Source organism: Dipodomys spectabilis, unplaced genomic scaffold (assembly GCF_019054845.1).
Source record: "Dipodomys spectabilis isolate Male_0828 unplaced genomic scaffold, ASM1905484v1 ptg000179l, whole genome shotgun sequence".
In the NCBI taxonomy this organism is placed as follows: domain Eukaryota; kingdom Metazoa; phylum Chordata; class Mammalia; order Rodentia; family Heteromyidae; genus Dipodomys; species Dipodomys spectabilis.
Genome location: NW_024870856.1, coordinates 2,599,482 through 2,620,062, shown reverse-complemented (window position 1 = coordinate 2,620,062; position 20,581 = coordinate 2,599,482). Strand labels below are relative to the sequence as shown.

At 39.4% G+C, this 20,581-nt stretch overlaps 1 protein-coding gene across 1 annotated transcript in view; it reads right to left on the bottom strand.

The window, feature by feature from the left end:
- The window catches only part of Marchf11 (membrane associated ring-CH-type finger 11), a 74,767-nt gene that overhangs the window by 7,955 nt on the left and 46,231 nt on the right, over positions 1-20,581 (bottom strand). Inside the window, exon 3 of the mRNA XM_042695229.1 lies at positions 10,232-10,424. Coding sequence (XP_042551163.1) covers positions 10,232-10,424 — 193 coding nt within the window. The remainder of the gene's footprint in view (positions 1-10,231; positions 10,425-20,581) is intronic.

Below are 20,581 nucleotides of genomic sequence, written 5' to 3'. Positions count from 1 at the left end.
AAATGAGGAAGGGGGTAACACTGTTTAAAAGAAATGTATTCACTGCCTGATTTATGTAACGCAGTACATAACCTTTACAAAAAAAATTAAACTAAAACATTAAAGAAAAAGAAAAAGCCAAGGAAGGTCAAGGCTTATATTTCATGAGAGTGAGGGGGAAAAGTATGGCTAGAGGGAGTTGATGGGACCAAAAAGCCAGAAGTGCTCTTTACAAGGATGTGTGTCTGTCCCCGGTACATGGCGGCCTCCTCACCTAGTGGCCCGTCAGCCTGCTCAAGTGTTTGCCTGGATCAAAGAATCAAACAATCACAGACCAGACACTCACGTAACAACCATGCCCATAAACCTGAGTCAGGTGCGAAATCTCTGCTATTTCCAAACAAACACAGAGCACAAAGGAGGCTGACAATCCCTACCACCACTTGTATTCTGGAGAAAAAAAAACCCACTCCCAATCTATTATTGCTTTATTAGTTTTTGTACTCCCAGTGCACATAGACTTTCTTCATCTTTCAATTACTAATCCCAGAGCCCAAGTCTACCATTCTCACAGTCGCAAGATAATTCTTCAAAAGGAGATACTAGCTTCAACTACCAGATATAAATCTCTAGTTGTTTAAAGCCAGCTGCTTACTAGCCACAACTATTTACAGTCTCCAGAAATTCTACAAAACAGGGTAAAGGGATCTGTGCTCTTTCTCTCCCTTCTCTGTCTTCTTACATATGTATCTGTGGTGTTCATGGACTAAGATCAGCCTCTGGTCACCGCTGACGGCCGGTCCTGTCCCTCAGAACACATTCTCACTACCCTTTATCTCCACCACACCTAACATTATCTTCTATTAATCTCTTAATTCTAGCAGTTCCCCTCCAAGTCTTAAGGAAAGTCTGGCTATTCTCTTGGGTTATTTTCATCTTTCCTGCTTCTCTGCTATGACTCCATCCCCTCCAATCCTTACCACTCTCAAGGACATTTCTTCATTACCAGATGATGAATCCTAGCAGGGAAATGATCCTTTATGGGCTTTTAGTTTAGTCTTGTTCTCCAGCTCCATTCACAGAATCTTTCCACATGATCAGACCTCATTTCCTCATGGCTACTTCTCTAATAAGATTCTTTTGTTCTTGCCATATCAAACTTAATAGGATTCCTTTAAAAACCGATACATGCCATCACAGACACACTGAAAAGTCCAGCAGCTGCCTCTTCCTGAGACCCTTCCTAATTCTTGATCGTCTTGAAAACTAAGCTCAAGCTTTTCTTCCTCCCATTATACCTTGCTGTCCCTAAGTATGATTAATCTTCTCCTATCAGTTCTAACACATATTTCTCCCTTGGCTTTCTTCCAGTTATTCTTTTAGTTTCTTCTATCCCGGCATGGCTCCTAGCAGCAAGTAGATAAAGCAAACACATGTTATATTCTGAGACCTAGAAAATATTTTAGACTACTCTGTTATCACTTCTCATAGACAGCCTGTGAGAAGCTATGTTCTTGCCCAAATACAACCTTCCTTGCTAAAGTTTAAATGTGATACAATGTTCACCATGGAATAATATTCTTGTTTTGATGGTTTCTAATCATCTAAAAATGTAAAACTATTCCTAGATCAACGACAGTTTTCTTTATCCTTGTCCTGATTTTATATTTTAGTAATCGTAAACACATAAACTACCTATGTTGGCTTGGTAGGCAGCTAACATCCTCTTTGGCTAGACTCTCTCCAGTTGAGAGAGATAGCTGCAAGTACCCCATTTCCTATGGAGGAGGAGGAAGTCAACCATAACAAAACACTTAGTCTGCCATTCTGATAATTATGTGACTGATTGTTCCAATGAACGTGAACTTGGCAAGGTCACATAAGAAGAAGGCTGACTTGAGTTAGTGATTTTCATTGTTTTCTTCATAGACCTTAGGGGTTCATTAGCTTGAAGAAACCATCGCAGCCCAGCCTGAAAGGGCAAGTAGCAAAATAAGTTCGCTTCTGTTTTATCTCCAGGGGTTTTAAAAGTAACAATAATGCTAATAACTAACCATGATAGTAATCTTTAGAGAAATTGGTAAACATCAGTATGATTAAGGCACAGAAACCCCTGTAATTTGTACCTCCCAGGGAAAGAGATAATGACCAACTGCTCAAAGGATAGGAAGGACTACATATTTATTTTCTTAACTATTTCCTATTGCACAGAGCTACTCTGCCCAGGCTCCCAGGGAGGCCTACTCAAAATGTACTCCAAGTGTACAGCCTCCCAGGGGGAGCTGGTGTGAAGGACGGACTCAGGACTGTATTTCCAGTGGAAGGACTGAACCAGACTCTTTCTAAACTAAGAGGTGCTATTTCCTCGTGCTTGAAACGTGCTAACACATTGTGAACTCAAGGAATGATGTGTCCATGTAAAGGAATCCCACTCCACATAAAGAACAACTGAAATGAGTTGGGAGAGCATGCAAGTCTCCTAACACTCAGGACCAGTCCCAACCCCCATCAGTGCTGCCCTGGCCTGCGATGGAAGGGTAAGGAACCCAGAGGGGCTCTGGGCAACAGCAGGAGAATGTTTCCATCCTCCCTACAGAAGCAGCTGGGCAAAGCTCTCTGAAGTAGCCACATTGTGGTGCTGAGGGATGTAGGTCCCCAATCAAATTATAGCTCAGGAAATGGAAACATTTCCTGGAGCAGGATGGCTGATGTGCTTCTTCTGTGCAGAGGGAAAATTACAGTGATGGGAAGATTCAAAGGAAATATTGGGCTAATCAACTTTCCTGGCTATGATGCCAAACTCTGTTTAAAAGTTTGGCTTTTTTTTCCCCATGTGCCTTACGACTCATGCAGACTTCTCCATATCGGTGCTTCCTACAAAACTCAGGAGACAAATACAGACGTAACACCTCCCCCACTGCCTTCTACCATAACCTTGTCGGTCCTGGCATGTCAGCAGCCTCCTGCACCCCATTCTGTGGCTGCAAGCTGACTTCTGCTTTAAAAGCCTTCTTTTGCTGCTGGTCCCCAGTGACTGGATTCTAACTGTGGCAGTGACGGTGCTGGAGGGCGGGAGGAGGGCGGTGTGATGAAAGACTAAAGCTGGGACTCCAGGGTTGGTGGCCAGAAAGATTACTGCACATGTGTGCAAGGCCTCTGATGGAAACTGTTGACAGGTTTGAATCTGGAAGGCCGGAGCCATCACAGGAGATGTAAGAGGGTGAGGGAGATAGGTGGGGGACCGACTTCTGCGTTCTCCACTTCCCACAGGGAAAGGTCTTCGCTGGGGGGCGGGGAGTAGGAGGGGGCGGCTGGTGTCAGTTCACACTAGGTGCTGGTGGCCTTGCTTCTAAAGGAGCTGGGTAAAGTCACTCATCCATAGCCTCAAAGAAGGCCGAACAGCGGCCCCACACGATCCACAGTATTTACATGGAACCATTGATACCATTGATGTAGCCATAAGTGTCAAGTGTAAAGAAATGTCCCTATGATGCACGGCCTGAGTGAGGGGAGGAGTGGGGTGCGGGGTGGGGGCAGGGAGCTTGAGAGGTCTCCCTGGCGCTCTGAATTATGACATGTGTCGACTTCAATGCCAACTTCTTTCTGACTCTTCCCTCTTTTCATTAGACATATTCTAGATCAGAAACACTTTAAGAAAATAGCAACTTCTGAATCCTGCTAGGAGGTGACAGGAAGCATGAGAAACTTTTACAAAGACAAAGGTAGTTTAGTAGTCATTCGCATTTTGCTCAGAATATATGCAATTTTTTTACCATAGCAGTAAAGTTATTTCCTGAATTATGCTTTGCTTAGGCTGACTGGTCTATAACTAAGCTGTACCCTTAGCTCCAGGTCAGACATAAGCTCTGTCATTAACGAAGAAAGCAAACACTGCTGATGCAGAAGCTTACTCATGGGGACCATGTTTGATTACTCTGAAAGACTGAGGGAAATGCTTCATTTCACTCATACGATTTCACAAAGTAAGAAAATGTGCTAAGTTTTTGGTTCATAAAATGTTAAATCATGTTTTACTTCTAGCTTCTCTACCTGTGAAAACGTTAGTAAAATGAAGTCATATCAGAAGCAAGAGATGAAACAAAGCATCCAAATATATACGACATGAAGTATTAAAGAAGTATTTTGTTTGAAACTAAGAGAAAACTATGAGTTCATACTGGGGGACCGAAGCCTGAGCGGTGCATGCCTGGCATCCCAGCAGTCTGGGATAGTGTCAACTGAGGTCAGCCCAGACAAGGTGAATGAGAGGGACTCTGTCCCAATAAATAATCCAGGCTGACACCTGTAATCCCAAGTGCATAGGAGGCAGAGGTAGAAGGATCGTGGTCCAAGGCCAGTCCAAGGTAAAACACAAGATCCTATCTGAAAAAATAAATCCTTTGTTTGCTCAAGCTGTAAACCACCTGGCTAGAAAGTGTGAGGCCCTGAGTTCAAACTCCAGTATAACCCAAAAGGGAAAAAAAAAACAACTTTCGTTGGAAAGTATGAAATTTGTGCAGAGAGAATGGGTTTTTGAATACCGACTATAATTGTTACAGTAAGAAGAAAATATTTGATGTCATTCAGTATGTCATTTATTTCTAGAATCCTTTCAACTACATAGCTTTTGAAAGCAAGACAGAACAAACAACCATGGGAAACTTCAAGAGCCTCAAAGGTTTTGGTTCCTGGTGGGCGCTGTGTGTGGGTGCTTAAGGTTTCTGTATTCTGAGTGCTTGGGCTTGAATTTGAGAAACAGCAAAATGGGGGACAAAGTAACAGATCAGCATTTTAAACACTGCCATGTGAGAGAGGGAGAGAGGACATGTCTCTTAAAGCAATTTCAGGATGCATATACTCCATACTGAAAAGAAACAGACTGAGAAGCAAAATCCCTCCGTGTTAGCATATAATAAAAGAATCTGACCCAGAGCCTCGAAGCGCTAGTGTGCGGGGTATGTGAGAGGCAGCAAGTGCTAGTCTTGGTCACTAGGAGAAAACAGCGGAGGAGTCCCAGCGCTAGCCCAGTCTGTGTCTGCATATTACGGCCTGGGTCTCTCAGAGGACATCAGGCAGGACAAGTTACCACCTGCATGACCTGAAGTGGCCATTCTTGTTTTTTTTTTTTTTAGAGTTGTCACACCAACCTCTGTGGCTACTGAACTGACTCTAATAAAATGATTCTAAGAGTGTTAAATATTAGCCAGGTGTGAGACAGTAGGAACTCTTGTTTGCAAAGAGGAGAAGGCCTTTACACAGAGCCAAGTGAAAGGATCCATCACAATTTAACATGTGCAGCTGTGCACTGGTGGCTGACCCCTGCAGTCCAGGCTGGGAAGGCTGAGATCTGAGGATCACAGTTCCAAGTCAGCTTGGGCAGGAAAGTCCATGAGACTCTTATCTCCAATTACACAGAAAAAAAGCCTAAAGTGGAGCTGTAGTTCAAAATGGTAAAGTGCCAATCCTTAGCAAAATAGCTAAGGGCTGGTGCTCAGGCTCCGAGTTCAAGCCCTAGGATTGGCCGTGCGCACGCACGCACACGCGCACGCACGCACGCGCGCACACACACACACACACACACACACACACACACGAAAAAGAAATAAAAAGAAAAAAAAGAAAAAACAAAAAAACCTACCCAAGTTCTAATTATGTAAGTCTGACTCTCTACTTGAACCCTTGCCTTCAGAAACAATCACACAAAACATGTGTCCTTTAAAGCCTTGTGAAAAATAGATTTAGATGTATAAACTTCCACGTTAAACAGGGCTCTCATTTGTTGCTTCTACATAAAACTAAACTCAATTCCCATCTACTCATCTGATACTGATTGGAAGCCACCTATAATTTTTTTCATGCAAACTAACCTAACAAATCTGTCATCGTGTGACCATTTCCTAGTCTTTCAAACTTTAATGACTGGCAGAGGTATTTCTCCCGCAGCACAAGCACTGAGTCCCATGAGCGTGGAGGGGCTCAGGGAAGAGCAGCCATGCGGAAGCTACTGGACTGGGCAGAAGCACATGCCTGCTGCCACGCCCCTCCCGGGGTCCTTGGGCTTGTTACCTCTCCCCATCCACTGTGCACATCATTTTAGAAGGAGCAGCCAGTGCCAGCCTGACTTTTTCTCCCCCTCGGTTACTGCTACTGTCTCAAGCAAGCCTCTCTGTGCCTCCTTGGCAGCTGCCATCTCCCTGGACACCTCACGTTGTGTTTGCACTCACCCTCCCTCCCTTTGTCTCCCTTGTCATCTGGCAGCTGCAACCCATTTAACAGACAAAGTCAGCATTATTAATACTTATAATTCCATGATCTAGAGACCATGCTGTTTAATACAGTGGCCACTAGCTACATATAGCTACTTAAAATTCAGTTAAAAATTAAATAATAATGTTAATTTTCATTCTCATTAAGTTATATTGCAAGTACTCCAAAGCCAAAGTATCCAGAGTGTATGGTATTGGATAATGCTGATGTGAAACCTGTTCTACTGAGCAAGCTTCATCTTAATAACTGTAACAGTGGCTACAGGCCCGGGAGAGCTGGAAACATTTATAACAACAACGAACCCTAAATTTCCTAAAAGAAGAGTTATTACAGATGAATCAAAGCAATGAACAAACGCACCATATCTGGAAATAAATTTCCCCAAGTAAATAAATATTCTGGAACTATTTAAATTTCTGTTTAATAATTCTGGTTTTGTCCTAAGTATTGCATTTTCTGGTTGAATTAGAACATTTTGTGATTTGAAAAAAATCGTCTCTGGGGTTCCTGAGTTCTTTGTTTTAAAGAATATTCAAAGCTATCAACCTGTTGTTTCTCATATAGGCATTAAGTTTATAAGCGGAATGTGTCCGGCTGTTTTAAAACCCTCTGAATGGAAACCAGTTTCACATCTTCCAAAGGACATCTCTCTATTTGTCAAGAGGTTCAAACATAAGCCTTTCAGGCTTTTCCTTTCCCATGAAATTAGTCTGGAACCTTCCCCTCACAGAACACTCCAGTCTCATTTCTCCTTGTATTATCCAACTGCTATTTCTTGTTCATACATTCATGACAGCATGTTCTATTCTATTCTATGGTGTTAGAGATTCACAGAAGAATAAAGTTTGTCCCTTCTGGCAATGCAGTGAGAATATATATGTCATGGTAAACTTGGTGTGTATTTTAAGAGACTGAGGCAATAGGAATTGGTTAAGGTCAAAATGAGGAGGAGAATGTAAAATATGTGAAAACAATAATCCTTGACCACAAGGATTAAAATCAAAGATGCTCAAAGATCAATCACAGGGAGTTGTCAGTAGAGAATCAAACAGGCAGTTATGGATGGTCGTCTGTTCCTGCAGAAGTATTTTCTGTGTGAGATTGAGTTGGCTGAGGCTCGGGGTGTGTTTCAGGCAATCTTCTGTGACAGCTCTGGTGCTCAGGAATAGACATTCCTCCATAATCTCCTAACCTTACTTTTTGTTAGGGCTTGAAAATGACTCCACTTTGATTCCAGGACACTTTCACATTCTCGTGATGCCCTGAGTGCCTTAGGAGCAAGAATGTAACTGACTTATTTGAATCCTAGTGGCTAACACTGTGTCCAATGCAGAATATTCCCATTAAATGTTAAGTGGACCTAAGCAAACTTGACTCAAGCTCTTACAGTTAGGTGTTTTTTAAAGTATAACCAATGTAATTTTTGTTGATATCTGTATTTAATTATAACAGACACTTGAATTACTTTGACATGTTAGCAAGGGTTAATACTACTGACCACAACCCAGCTGGCTACTGTTTCCTTTACTATACGAGTTTCTCAATTCCTTGGGAGAAAATTAAAGTGATTTGCACTGAGCCAAAACAGAATATATAATAAGACTGCCAAGTAAACTTACTATTTAAGATATAGATAGATAGATAGATAGATAGATAGATAGATAGATAGATAGATAGATAGATAGATGATAGATAGAATGATGATCTTTGCTTTGGATGAGCCAACAGATAACAAAAAGTATTGCAAGTGTTTAAATATCTAACAATGACAACTTACTTTATAAGAACTTACTTTATAAGACTTTACCAAATAGACAAGTGCTCAAGTTTGAAGAGAAGCCCAACTGTCATACATTACCAAAAGACTATTGTTCCTTTGTCTAGGCTCCTGAAAGCCAAAGTCTAATGATCTTGAGCAAAATGCTGCTGGGAGCAGTCAAAATATAAGATATTCAATAACACTAAATATCAGTTGTAAATTAAAGAAAATTATTTTCCAACCAGGAAATGCATGGTCCTTCTTAGTGCCAAAATGATACCAACAAAGTCAACTCAACATTTTTCCCTTCAACTAGAACTGAAATTCTAACGGATCTTTCTTTTTATCTCTGAATCTCTCCTTTTTACAATTTATTGTAACTGATACATAAAGACACAAAATTGAATATATTCAGAAACCATGTAGTGTTTAAATTCAGATTAGCAGTACTTATTTGCTCAAATCCTTTTCATTTATTTATGGTGAAATGCTTTCTTCCAGCCTTGGAAGTGTTCCCCTTCTAATAAGAACCAAACACCATGTTTTGTAGCATTTAAAGTGAAAGAATAAATATTATCATTGAGTTGGCTGGGGGCCTCCAGGAGTAAAACACTTTTTTAACTCTTCTTTATACAGAGCTATAACTTAAGAGGTTAAATTTAAATTGAGATTTCCAGGTTCCAAATGCTTACATACATAATAAATTTGAATTGAGATTTCCAGGTTCCAAATGCTTACATATGTAAGTGGGCATGTATTTCAAAGTATTATTAGCCCAATTATTCAGTCAAAATCTGCTTGGTTTACCTATCATTACTCATCATTCTCTCCTTTTCTTCTCTTTCACCTGCAAATTGATCATTTTCTTTCTTACTAGTCTTGTATTAGGGACTAGGGAGGAAATAAAGAGCAAGACATTAAGGCTGACGATATTTTCAATATTTTATAAGATTTTTTAAAATAATATCTGAGAAAAAATAATAATGACTGAGGATACTGAAATTGCTAATTAAATTAAGGTCACATGCGTACAGATTTAAGTGATCTAAAATTATTTGGGTGTTTCTTATTTATTCAATTACGTTCAATTTACCATTTTTAATTAATAACATAATGATTTATCACCGTAGTATCTTTTATTTAGGCCTGCATGGTAAGGATTATTATTCACATTTCTCATGAACCAAAAGATGTATGGAGAGATGAAGCTGGATTTGCCAGGTATCGGTGAGGCTTCGAAACCATTCCATCCCAAGCTCAGCCTCCATTCCTCGAGCCTGTGGTACCAAGCATCAGAATGGAGGAAAGAAGGCCTGTGTAACACAGATGGCTGGGTCCACCCTGGAGTTTATGATTCAACATGTCCTAGATGGGGCCTGAGGATGTGGGATTCCACACAGGTGATGTGGAAGCTGCTACTCTACTGCCCACGGTCCAGGGGCCATACTTCAAGAGCTACTGCTGTAAATTACGGCCAGGCCTTTCAACTCATTTCATAACTCATGAGGCTGGGAACCAGCACAGAGCAGGGAGAGTCTCCTGATAGCCAGTGTCCCTCTCCAGCACCCTCATTCCACCCACAGCAGTGGTCACCATTACTTCCTGGAACACCTCACACATGCCACAAAAATGCTGCGTGACTCAGTTTCTGTTTTCCCTTGTGGTATTACGGAGAGGACAGATCCGTTAAATGAAATGCAGAAGTGATCTGTTTTTGTGAAGTCTATTTTAGCTAAAATGTTTGACACATTTTTCTCTGCTATGCCACTGAATTTATTAAGCATAGCAAAGAGAGCCAACAACAACAACAAAAATTGTCCCCAAGTCCCTCGATTACCTCCCCCGCCCCCAGATAATCTGAGCCATAATCATGGAGCGACTCTTTAAGGTGATGGGCCTGTCCCCCAACACGTATCATTGCCCTTGGTACCAGCCCATGTGTCCCCAGCTTTGTAAAAGAAATTGATTTGTTCTCACTCTTTAGAAATACATGATGGTCTTTATATTGTTCATTCCAAATGTCTTCAATCCCGCCTCCTTCCTTTGAAAAAAATCACCAAATTATGGCACTCCCCATTGCCCCACCCCAGATAATTAAGTGGAAAATCAAGATAATGTAAACCACCCCCACAATATCCTATAGATATGAGATCTGATTGGTAAAACGCTAATGGCTGAAAGCAATGGAGTACTGACAGTTGGTGAGTGGTCACGTCGGGGTCTTACCTATGCATACTAGATCCATAAAACCATACATTCCATAGCAGATCTGAAAGAGGATGTCCTTCCTCTGCCACACTGCATAGGGGCTGAAGGCTGACCAGAGGAGCCAAGTCACACTCGCTATTAAGAACAGGGATCCTAGGATTACAGCAATCATCTGAACTTTCTCAACCAGTGTTATAGAAATGCTTTGCCACTAAAAGAAAAACAGAGGCATGTAAGAAAAAAAGGTGCTGTGTATAATTTTAAAAGAAAAGAAAAACAGTTTCAATCCTATGGTTCTCTTCATAATTCCCAGACCCCCTATAATCTATTCAATATCCTCAAAATGAATTTTCCACTTTATTCAGACTACAAAAAATAAGACAAGCAGATAAAGATTAATGAATTGCCTTAACTTCATTATTTTTGGTAATTCACCATTCTGTAAGTTTAATCTACTTTTACTCTAGATAACAGTTCTAAGCGTGAATGGCTGAGGAATATTAGTCCCTAGGAATCACATTATTATCTTGCATACACACATGAAATTAAATACGCTCTGATAATAAACTGTGAGAAATTTTGCATCCCATATTTTTGTTCTTGACACATTTGTTTCCTTAAAAAAGGGGGAAATTCTCTATCATATTTTATAGTAAAATGTATTAAAATGTAGTAAGCTCTAAAAGAACATCAATAAAAAGTGTTTAAGATAACAGAATAATCATAAGGGAACTATAAAATTGTACTTGATCTACTACTAGCTCATCTCATATATTCAAATATTAAAATACATTTATTATCTAATAGGTAACCCATGAAGTATTTCTTGTCAAGATTTAAAGCACGTACAGAGATAGAGTATCTTAGAAACTAATAAACTATATTGACACACTATTCAATGGGGTGAAGAAATTGGTGTCCTAAATATTAATATCTGAGAGAATTTACAGTATAACTAATAGAGTTCCTTTGAGAGTGCACTGAATTTGGGAGGACTTAGTCATGTTCTCATGTTCATATGTTTAAGAGAGAAACAAAGTAAGATTGTCCTGTTGGCGTGCCACCAACCAGTGAAACAAAACCAAGAGCCTGGGCTACTGCAGCAGACTCTCAATAACCTTAGTAGAGATTATCCAAAGCAATCTGTTAAATGAACCTGAAATTTCCTTAAACCCTTACTTACCTTAATTCTGAATGTGTGTATTCCCCCAATGACAAGTCCACCGTGGCCTATACTTTCCACCCACTCAGTTTCTACCAGACTTCTCTCCAGACTCTCTCTCTCACTCTGTCTCTCTTCAGCTTTTACTTTCTCATTGACATACATATCTCTCATAAATAGGGAATTTATATTCATGATATCATAAATCTACATTTGACCTCGTATAGTCATGGATATTATTAAATTCTATATTTGTTTTATGTTTTTTTTAATTTTGTCAAGATGATATACAGAGGGTGTAGTTACAGCTACATACATAAGGTAGTGAAATTCCACCCCATCCCAGTAAGATTGACCATTACCAAAATAAATTCTTTATTTGTTACAGATTAAGTGTGAATATGTATTTGAAATGTTTCATCCTCTATAATCACTTTTATTTCTTTTAAGGCAGACCAAACAATAAAGAGCTGTTTGATGTAAAACACATTTCTATTCATTTTAATATGAAGACTCGTTTGGGAAGAATAGTTCTTGTTTATATCTGAATGAAAAACAATTAACTAGTTGATGTTATTTTATTATTAAAAATAATTCCATGTTGTATTTCCAGCATAGTTTTGAACTTGCTCTTTCCTTAACTTCCTGACACAATTTCCAACACATTAATTCCAAACTGTCAATTATTTGAACTTTAAGGCATTTAAATTTTGCTGTCACCAAGCCACTGGAATGTCTCTTCATCTTGTTTAGCTTTCATTTTTATTAAAATTTGTCCTAAATCCACTACCACAGGAAGTATGCATGTATGTATATACATACTAATAAATATATGCACCATCTTACCTTTCATCATTTTTATTAATCACATCAGATAGTTGAAAAGAACTATACCTTTCAGTCCATGATGTATCTTCTGTGTGTGTGTGTGTGTATGTGTGTGTGTGTGAGCATGCATGTATGCAAGTGTGAACGAATTTCATTTTCAAGTTGTGATCTGCAAGTTCAAATATATATGCTGAATCGTAAGTAATCGAAGGTAACTTGAGAGGAGGATTAATGAACTATGGTCTTCACTAACATGTGTTTTTCTTCTGCCAATAATTCTGGTGATTCTGTAGGCTTATTATGTAACTTTGGTGGAAGTAAACTTGAGCAATTTAGTATCGTATATCACTCTATTTGGTTTTAATTAAACTTGTTAACTAGTGGATCCAGCCCCGCCCACATGCTTGCCATGGGCACAGGTGGCTCAGTCCTACTGGGTGCTTGGGTGCGGGAGCACTGCAGCAGGGTTTGGACATAGCTTTCCACTTTTCCAGGACTCAGGAGGAAGGAAGGCTATGGAATGGTTAGCCGCCTTATTTCCTGAAAGAAAACTGCTACTATACGAGGTGATGGTGAATTAGTGAGGCCACGGTAAACAGGAACAGGAACTGTGGGTGCTTCATTTGGTGATGCTAAATTTAAAGTGGTTTAAGATTCAATTGCCTTGTCCTTGGGAATTAATATGTTCAAAAAAAAATGGAAAGCTAGGAAGAGAACAACTGTTGATTACAGAATAGCAGGGACCTTAATTATTTATTGCTGTCATAGATGTTATCTATATTGTGGATATAGACACAGTTTTAGATTTTTTTAAACTTATTTGAAAAGAAAGTATAAATTATACAAAAACTCTAGCAAAGTCTTGAAATTTTTTGTTATATGGAACTCTGCTAATAATGCAAAATATTTCACAAATAATCCAAAGGAGCAAATGTGTTTAAAAAATAAAAGAGGCTCTTCAAATACTGATGAACCTTAAAACAGCATTATTTCAATGAGGACAAACACATTATTGAAATTAAAATCATTAAATCTGATTCTCTATCTAGGGATTTCTCTTTAGGTAGTCGTATCATCTTGGTAGTTTATTTGCCCATGATATACAACTCTTTCCTATTTCTATTATGTACCAAAGGGGGACTAGGGGATGGTTCCTTTGTTCCTCTAGGCAAAATAGCTCTGCTTTCCATGGCAGGAATTTTAGCCAGTGTCCTTGCTCTCAGAGGGCAGGAATTGTCCACAGGGTCAGCCTCTGAAGGTTGGCTTAATGAATCACTAGCTAGAACAATTCAAGTCTTTTGAGGTATGCTACTGGATTTAGATTTGTAGGATACTTTGAAACTTTAGCAAAAATTTTCAGTAAGTAAACAAATTTTTCTTCTCTAAAAATATATACAAGATTGTGGGATCATTTTGTGTGTGTGTGTGTGTGTGTGTGTGTGTGTGTGTGTGTGTGTGTGTGTGTGTGTGTGTGTGTGTGTGTAGAGAAGGAAAGAGACTTGCTTAACTTTTAAATTTTTTTCAAAGTTTGGTAGGAAGGCAATAGTACAATACTTGGCTTTGCTCTCAATAGATTCTACTATTTTTTTCTTTACTATTTGAATATATGTGATTCTTATACTCCTATAAAGCTACTTGTATGCAACCAGCTATTTTATCTGCGGTTCCTGGTGAAAGTAGAGCTGATGAGCTCTTCTTCTGGAAAGGTCACCTTCATTTAATAATAATTTCCATTTACATAGTACCAATGCATGCCAGACATTCTTCTAGGACATTATACACATTACCTCATTTAATTCCCACAGCAACTCTCTGAAGGATTTATTCTCCCCACTTTGAAGAAAAACAAACTGAGGCAGAGAGGGTAAACAGTTTACTGACCCACGTTCCACATCTAGTCAGGGGCAGAGCTCAGATAAAAGCTCAGACAGTCTGGCTCCTAGGCTTATACTCTTATCACTTATACTAGAACCTATAATAATTCTACTGAGCTTTGATGACAATTAATTGCACACATCCTTGTTTTTGTGGAATTACAACTTTCTAAAGCTCCAAGTCTGTTTTTCTTTAAATAAGTTTTTTATTGTGAAAATACTGTACAGAGGGGTTACAATCACATGAGCAAGGTAATGAGTACATTTCTTATCAAGCATTGTTGCCTCCTCCTTTGTTTTTCCAAGTCTGTCTTCTCTGGTCAGCTGACATTTGCAGAGGCAAGTCATGCTCCTCAACCTATCGCAGTTCCACATTCCCAGCAAAAGGACAGCTGCCTCTCTAAGCTCCAGTAAGGAAGGCTAAGTACTTAGGTCAGCACAAAGCCTGTGTCTGGCACATAATTGTTACAGAAGGATAAAAGAGGAAGAAAGGGAATAAGAGAAGGGAGGGAGGGGACAGCAGTGAAGGGGAGGGGAGGAGAAAGGGAAGACAAGGGAAGAAAGAAGGAAGGAAGGAAGGAAGGAGGGAGGGAGGGAAGGAGGGAGAAACATCTCTCCATTTATCCTCATCTGACTTTTTATCGTCTCTTACCAGGGACTGACTCTCCTACCATTCATATTTGACTCTAATGCCCTCTCTCTCCTCTCTCTCTTCTCCATATATATATATATATATATATATATATATATAATTTTTTATTTTTTGTCAGTTATGGGGCTTGAACTCTGGCCTGGGTGCTGCCCCTGTGCTCTTCAGCTCAAGGCGAGCGCTCTACCGCTTGAGCCACAGCACCACTTCCGTAATGCCCTCTCTTCTAGAAATCCATCCCTTTATGTTCTTTCTCTCCTAAATGGAATCCCTCCCTTTCCTAGACCCCAAATCTACTGTCTATATACTGTCTATAATTAGTGCAAATTTCTTTCTTGCTCTAATCCCAGACAATCTGTGGTCTCCCATTATTCAAAGGCTGCAGATTTCCCTAGAACACAAGCTGAGCACCATCCCCTTACTTATCTGCTTCACAGCTGGACACACAGAACAAGGGCTGAAACCCCCTCCCCAAGGCTTCTGATACTAATTTCCATATCCTGTCTGACTGACCTATGAACATTCCATGTCCATTCTATCACTCGAGGAAGCCCCAGCCACAGTCAAACCACTAGTACATCTAGAATAAGAATATATACATTCCACAGCCTAATGTCTTTCTACCATGCCCTTCTCTGTCTACTTTGTCAGCACTCACTGTTTCCAAATCTGTATAGACGTAGACGGACCCAGCCTGAGTCTGAAAGCAAAAGCAAAATGGGAACCATTGTAGGATGTGGTTGTGGGAATGGAAAGTCAACATGTTAAACAGGCCGGCAAAGCGCCAATTAAACCTGATCAGTAGCCTCCTAAATGACATCTCCAAGTACTTCCTGAGTCTGGAAGTGCCAATTTGTTAATTGAAGACTGCCATTAGGGGACATAATCTCAGAGAGTATTATCTTTTTAATTTGGATGAACACAAGTCAATTCATACGGGGAATTATTTAATATTTTCTTTATATACCAGTGTTTACATCAGTTAGATAATAATAGACAATGACCAGAACTAGTTTTATTGTGTGAGCATTCATGTCCGTGAGCACTTCCTTGGGATATTAGGTAAGCAACTTCCCCAATAATTACCACAGATTGCTGTGAAATCACAACAGATATTGTTGCCCTTACCAAAACCTCTTTACTAAGTAACGAAGGTTTATTTCTTCCTTCAGAGAAGAACAGATTCAAGAAAAAGCTCAGAATGTTTAAAGAAATGACAGATCAAGACAAAGCAAGACACAAACTTTCCCCCATCTGCAAATTTTGTCTAGTCAGTAAGATAAGCACTGAAAAAGATATGCACACCAAAAGGTCCCTAAGCTGCTGCCCAGATGTATCTATTGTCTGAAGGAGTTAAAGACCTTCTTAATTCAGAACCCAATTTTCCCTAGGAAAAACAAGGTAGCATGTGCTCAAACAAAAGCAGGCTGAACTTAGAACAGCAAATCCACTTACTGTGTATAAGTCATTCGGCCCAACGTTTCATCCTGATTTTTTCAGAGCTGGTCAGATATGAATCATAAGGCAATAGTCCATAGAAAAATCATTTATGCTGAACAGGATGACAGGCAGGATTAATCACCAGCGTCACAGGAGAGAACACCTGCTCTTAAAGAGTACCCTATTTAGAAATATGAATATAACCACAATCTACTTTCAATCATCTTTTGATGGTGTCGTAAGTGCCTGGGATTGGAAATCTGGGCAGAAAACATCTCAGTATTGGAATGAGGATGTCATGAAGTTACAATGTCCCATTAGTGACATGTCCAGTCAGTCTCAACAGTCATGTCTATAGGCTACATGATAAGAGTGATTTCATGGTTATACCTCGATCTTCTCTGCCAGAAAAGCAACTCCATATACTGTCACAGCTGAGATAAAATTAGAAGAAACTTGCTTTGTGTGAGAATGATATAATCCAAACGACCTTGAAAAATAGATAATTTCTTTTGAAGGAAGAAGAACATGACTTTCCCAAAGAGGAAAAGGGCATACAAAAGTAGTAAAAAATAATTTTGTGACAATTAATTCAACACCATAAATGAAATAGATAGGTTCCATGAAAAATGTACTATATAAAAACTGACTCAAGAAGAAACACAACATATAAATGACTTTATACAAAATAAACTGGACTTGTTAAGCTTCACATGAAGCAGAGCAGCAAATTCCTGTAAGACCTGATGATCTGGGCATACATGAACAAACATTTCAACCTTACATATTCTCTGATAGAAAACAAAGGCCAGAACACTTTTTGACTTATTTACGAGACTAGCACAACTCCCAATACCAAAACTCAACATAAACATCACAAGACAAAACAGCTCCCATGCTAATATTCTTCATAAAGATAGATGGAAACAATAAAAACTTCTTCCCACAATCTATGAAAACAGTAACACAGCATGAGTGAAGTGAGGGTGATCTTAGGATTCAAGGTAGATATAAAATTCAAATTGTAATTGCCCATAATTAACAGCTAGCCAAGAAAATTATGAAGACCTTAATGGATGCAGTAAAGTCATTTTATACAAACTCATTTATGACAAGTGCTAAGAAGAAAAGGGAAGTATCTTAACTTAAAAAGTACATTCAGGGGCTGGGAAGGTGGCTCAGTGCCTTGCATGCATGAGGCCCTGGGTTCAATTCCTCAACACCACATAAGCAAAAAGAAAAAAGCCAGAAGTGGTGCTGTGACTCAAGTGGTAGAGCGCTAGCCTTGAGCTGAAGAGCTGAGGGACAGCGCCCAGGCCCCTAGTTCAGGCCCCACGACACGACAAAAAAAAAAAAAGAGTACATTCATCCACCAAACACTTAAAGCTAGGATCACGACTGTAATGTGCTTTCCTCAGATTGGGAACGATGCTAAAACACTCATTACGTGTGTCTAGTTTTGAACTAGACATCCTACTCAATGCAAAAAGGCAAGAGAAATAGAGAAGGATAAACACTGCATAGGAAGAACTATAAAACTGTCTTCATTTGTAGATCATCTATGTAGAAATTCTAGAGAACTTACATGAAAACCTAATAATTAGCCAATTAATTTAGCAAAGCCTCAGAATATACTATCAGTAAAAAAAAACAATTATATTTAAATCCTAGCAACAAAAAGTGGGTAAATTTTTATAAAGTAATACTCCAAACAAACATCAAAAATCATAAACTAAAAGTGGTCTCTTTGCTTTTCTATCTTTTCCTTTTATGTATTTATTTTGTTTTTGAGGCTAGTTCTTTATATGTAGCTAGGCTAGTCTTGAACATTTTTAGCCTACTGGTTCAGCCTTCTATTTACTAGAATTACAAGAACACTAGACTTCGAACTGATGTTGTTTAAGATATCGCCACAGGTTACTCGTAAAAGAAATTAAGGAAAACTCAAATAAATGATTATGAATTTAAAGAGTCACCATTCAGATAACTATTCTCCACAATTTTAAATTCAAAGCTAAAATGGAAGTAGAAGAAAAACAGCTTTTTTGATATTGGTCACATTTTTTAAGAAAGAGAGCACTCACTTAACATAGCCTTCAATTAGTCATGTACCAGTGGCTCACAATTGGATCCTACTAGCTAGGAGGCTTAGATCTAAGGATTATGTTTCAAAGCCAGCCTGGGAAGAAAATTATGTGAGATTCTTATCCTCAATAAACTTCCTAAAAGCCAGAAGTGAAGCTGTAGCTCAAATAGTAGCTCACTGGCCTGCCCTGAGTTCAGGCCCTAGAACTAGCAAAAAAAAAACAAAAAACATGTTTGTTTGTTTGTGTGTGTGTGTGTGTGTGTGTGTGTGTGTGTATGTGTGTGTGTGTGTGTGTGTGTGTACACACAGCACTCAATCCAGTGAGGCCAATCAATATACTAATTCACAGAGATTTAAAAAGACAAACCTCCACAACTGTTAGACACAGTTTTCACAAGAAGTCCAGACAAAGAGAAATTCCTGGGCCCACTTTCTGGTAAGAAGTAATATTTTCTCCTACTTCTTCAGCAACTGGAAATGCTCAACCACTGAACAATAGGGTCTCGTCATGCCCACAATCCTCGTTGTAACCTAAATGTCTGGCCCTGGTCTGTCTAGACACAGAAAAGCAAATGGAGACTGGGAGGCTTCCTAAGAACCCTAGGAGACACTATCAGAGTTCTGTGCTCTTATAACTGTGAATGTCAATAAAAATTCATATTCTTCCCAAATCCTGGAAATGCCAGGTGGTGTTCTTCACCTTTGGGACTAGGAAAACGAAGTCCAGAATACCTCAGAGCAAAGGTCAATCTGGCCTAAGCTCATGTGGACCAGCAAAGAGAGCACTCAGCCAGAACTGAGGCCTTGTGGTAAGCTGGAAATTTTAATTCTAGAAGAGAAAACAGTCAAAAGACAAGGCTTAGTTGGTGGATGGCAATAAAGATGAGCAGAGCCCAAGGACTTGAAACAAAGAGTTGAGTGCTGATGGCTCAGACCTGTAGTCCTAGCTAATAAGGAAGCTGAGATCTGAGGATCAGGGTTCAAAGCCAGCCTGGGCAGGAAAGTCCATGAGGCTTTTATCTCAATTAACCACCAGAAAACCAGAAGTGATGCTGTGGCTCAAAGTGGTAGAGTAAGTACTAGCCTTGAGCTGAAGAGCTCTGGGACAGCACCAAGACACTGAGTTCAAGACCCACAACCAGCAGAGAGAGAGAGAGAGAGAGAGAGAGAGAGAGAGAGAGAGAGAGAGAGAGAGAGGCTAACAATAGTAGAAAAATCTATGAACCAGGACATCTATTGTACAGGTGAAATAACCTTTTCAGAACAGTATCTACCCAGAAAACTGCTCTAATGGAAGTTGCCTTTTATGCAGGCAACAGGTCTTTGGAAATACTGGAGCGATTCTATTAGGCTCTATAATCCTAACTACTTCCTGTTGGATGTTTCCAGATCCATATGCAAAAGATAGAACCAAACATCAGCAAGTATGACATTTCTTTGTAAAGTATGAAAATGGTTAGTTTTGGGGTTGGGTCTGAGAAAAAAAACCTGAAGGTGACTGAGTACTAATAGGAGGAACTACTACTGAGCTGACTACAAAGGCTTAACTCAGCAACTACAGAGCACAGAGTGAGTATACATAAAGACTACTGCAAATTCTGATTCTACTTGAGGAAAAGCATATTCATTCCTTCACTATGTTCCTCCTAGCTGCAATGGAGCTACCCATGTCACATCTTTCAACATTATTGCTATCTCTTGCTCAAGCACTTCATACATTTTCATACAGTCCAAAGGTTTATCAATACAGATATGCCAGCTCGAGTGTGGGAGTAAGAACGCATTTATCTCTTCTGTTCTCAAGACCTTGTCTTGCTTTCTCTCCTTTTAATTGTTTCTCCTGACAAAAGAGGTGCTAATCCTAATTTTAAATCAGAGAAATGTTCCCCAAGTGTCAGATGTCTACTACAGTTAATCTTAGTAACTTGATTTTGCCACATATGATTTGAAAGTATGTCTCTGTGTATTTTTATTTAATTACTTCCCTCAGTACTTGGATTTGTGTTTAAATACAGCCCTCCCCTTCACCCCAGGGAAATACTAAGTGATAGTAGGTGATCAGAGCTAGATTGCTTGTTTGCTCCACAAGGACTTGAAATCTATGTTAGCTAATGGGAGCTTCTTAAAATCCTCAAAAGGCTGTTTGCAACCTTGCTTTTGAATAGGATTTTCATGGAAAGCAAGCACCACTTCAGTTCACTCAGTTCAAACTTGCTTTGTGGTCAGAAGAGCACCCAGGGTAAGGAGGAACCATTGCATGCAGTAGCTCACCTCTCCTATGGAATTTGTACAGACCTGTGTTTCCTCATTGGCTGTGGGAAGGCAGGCT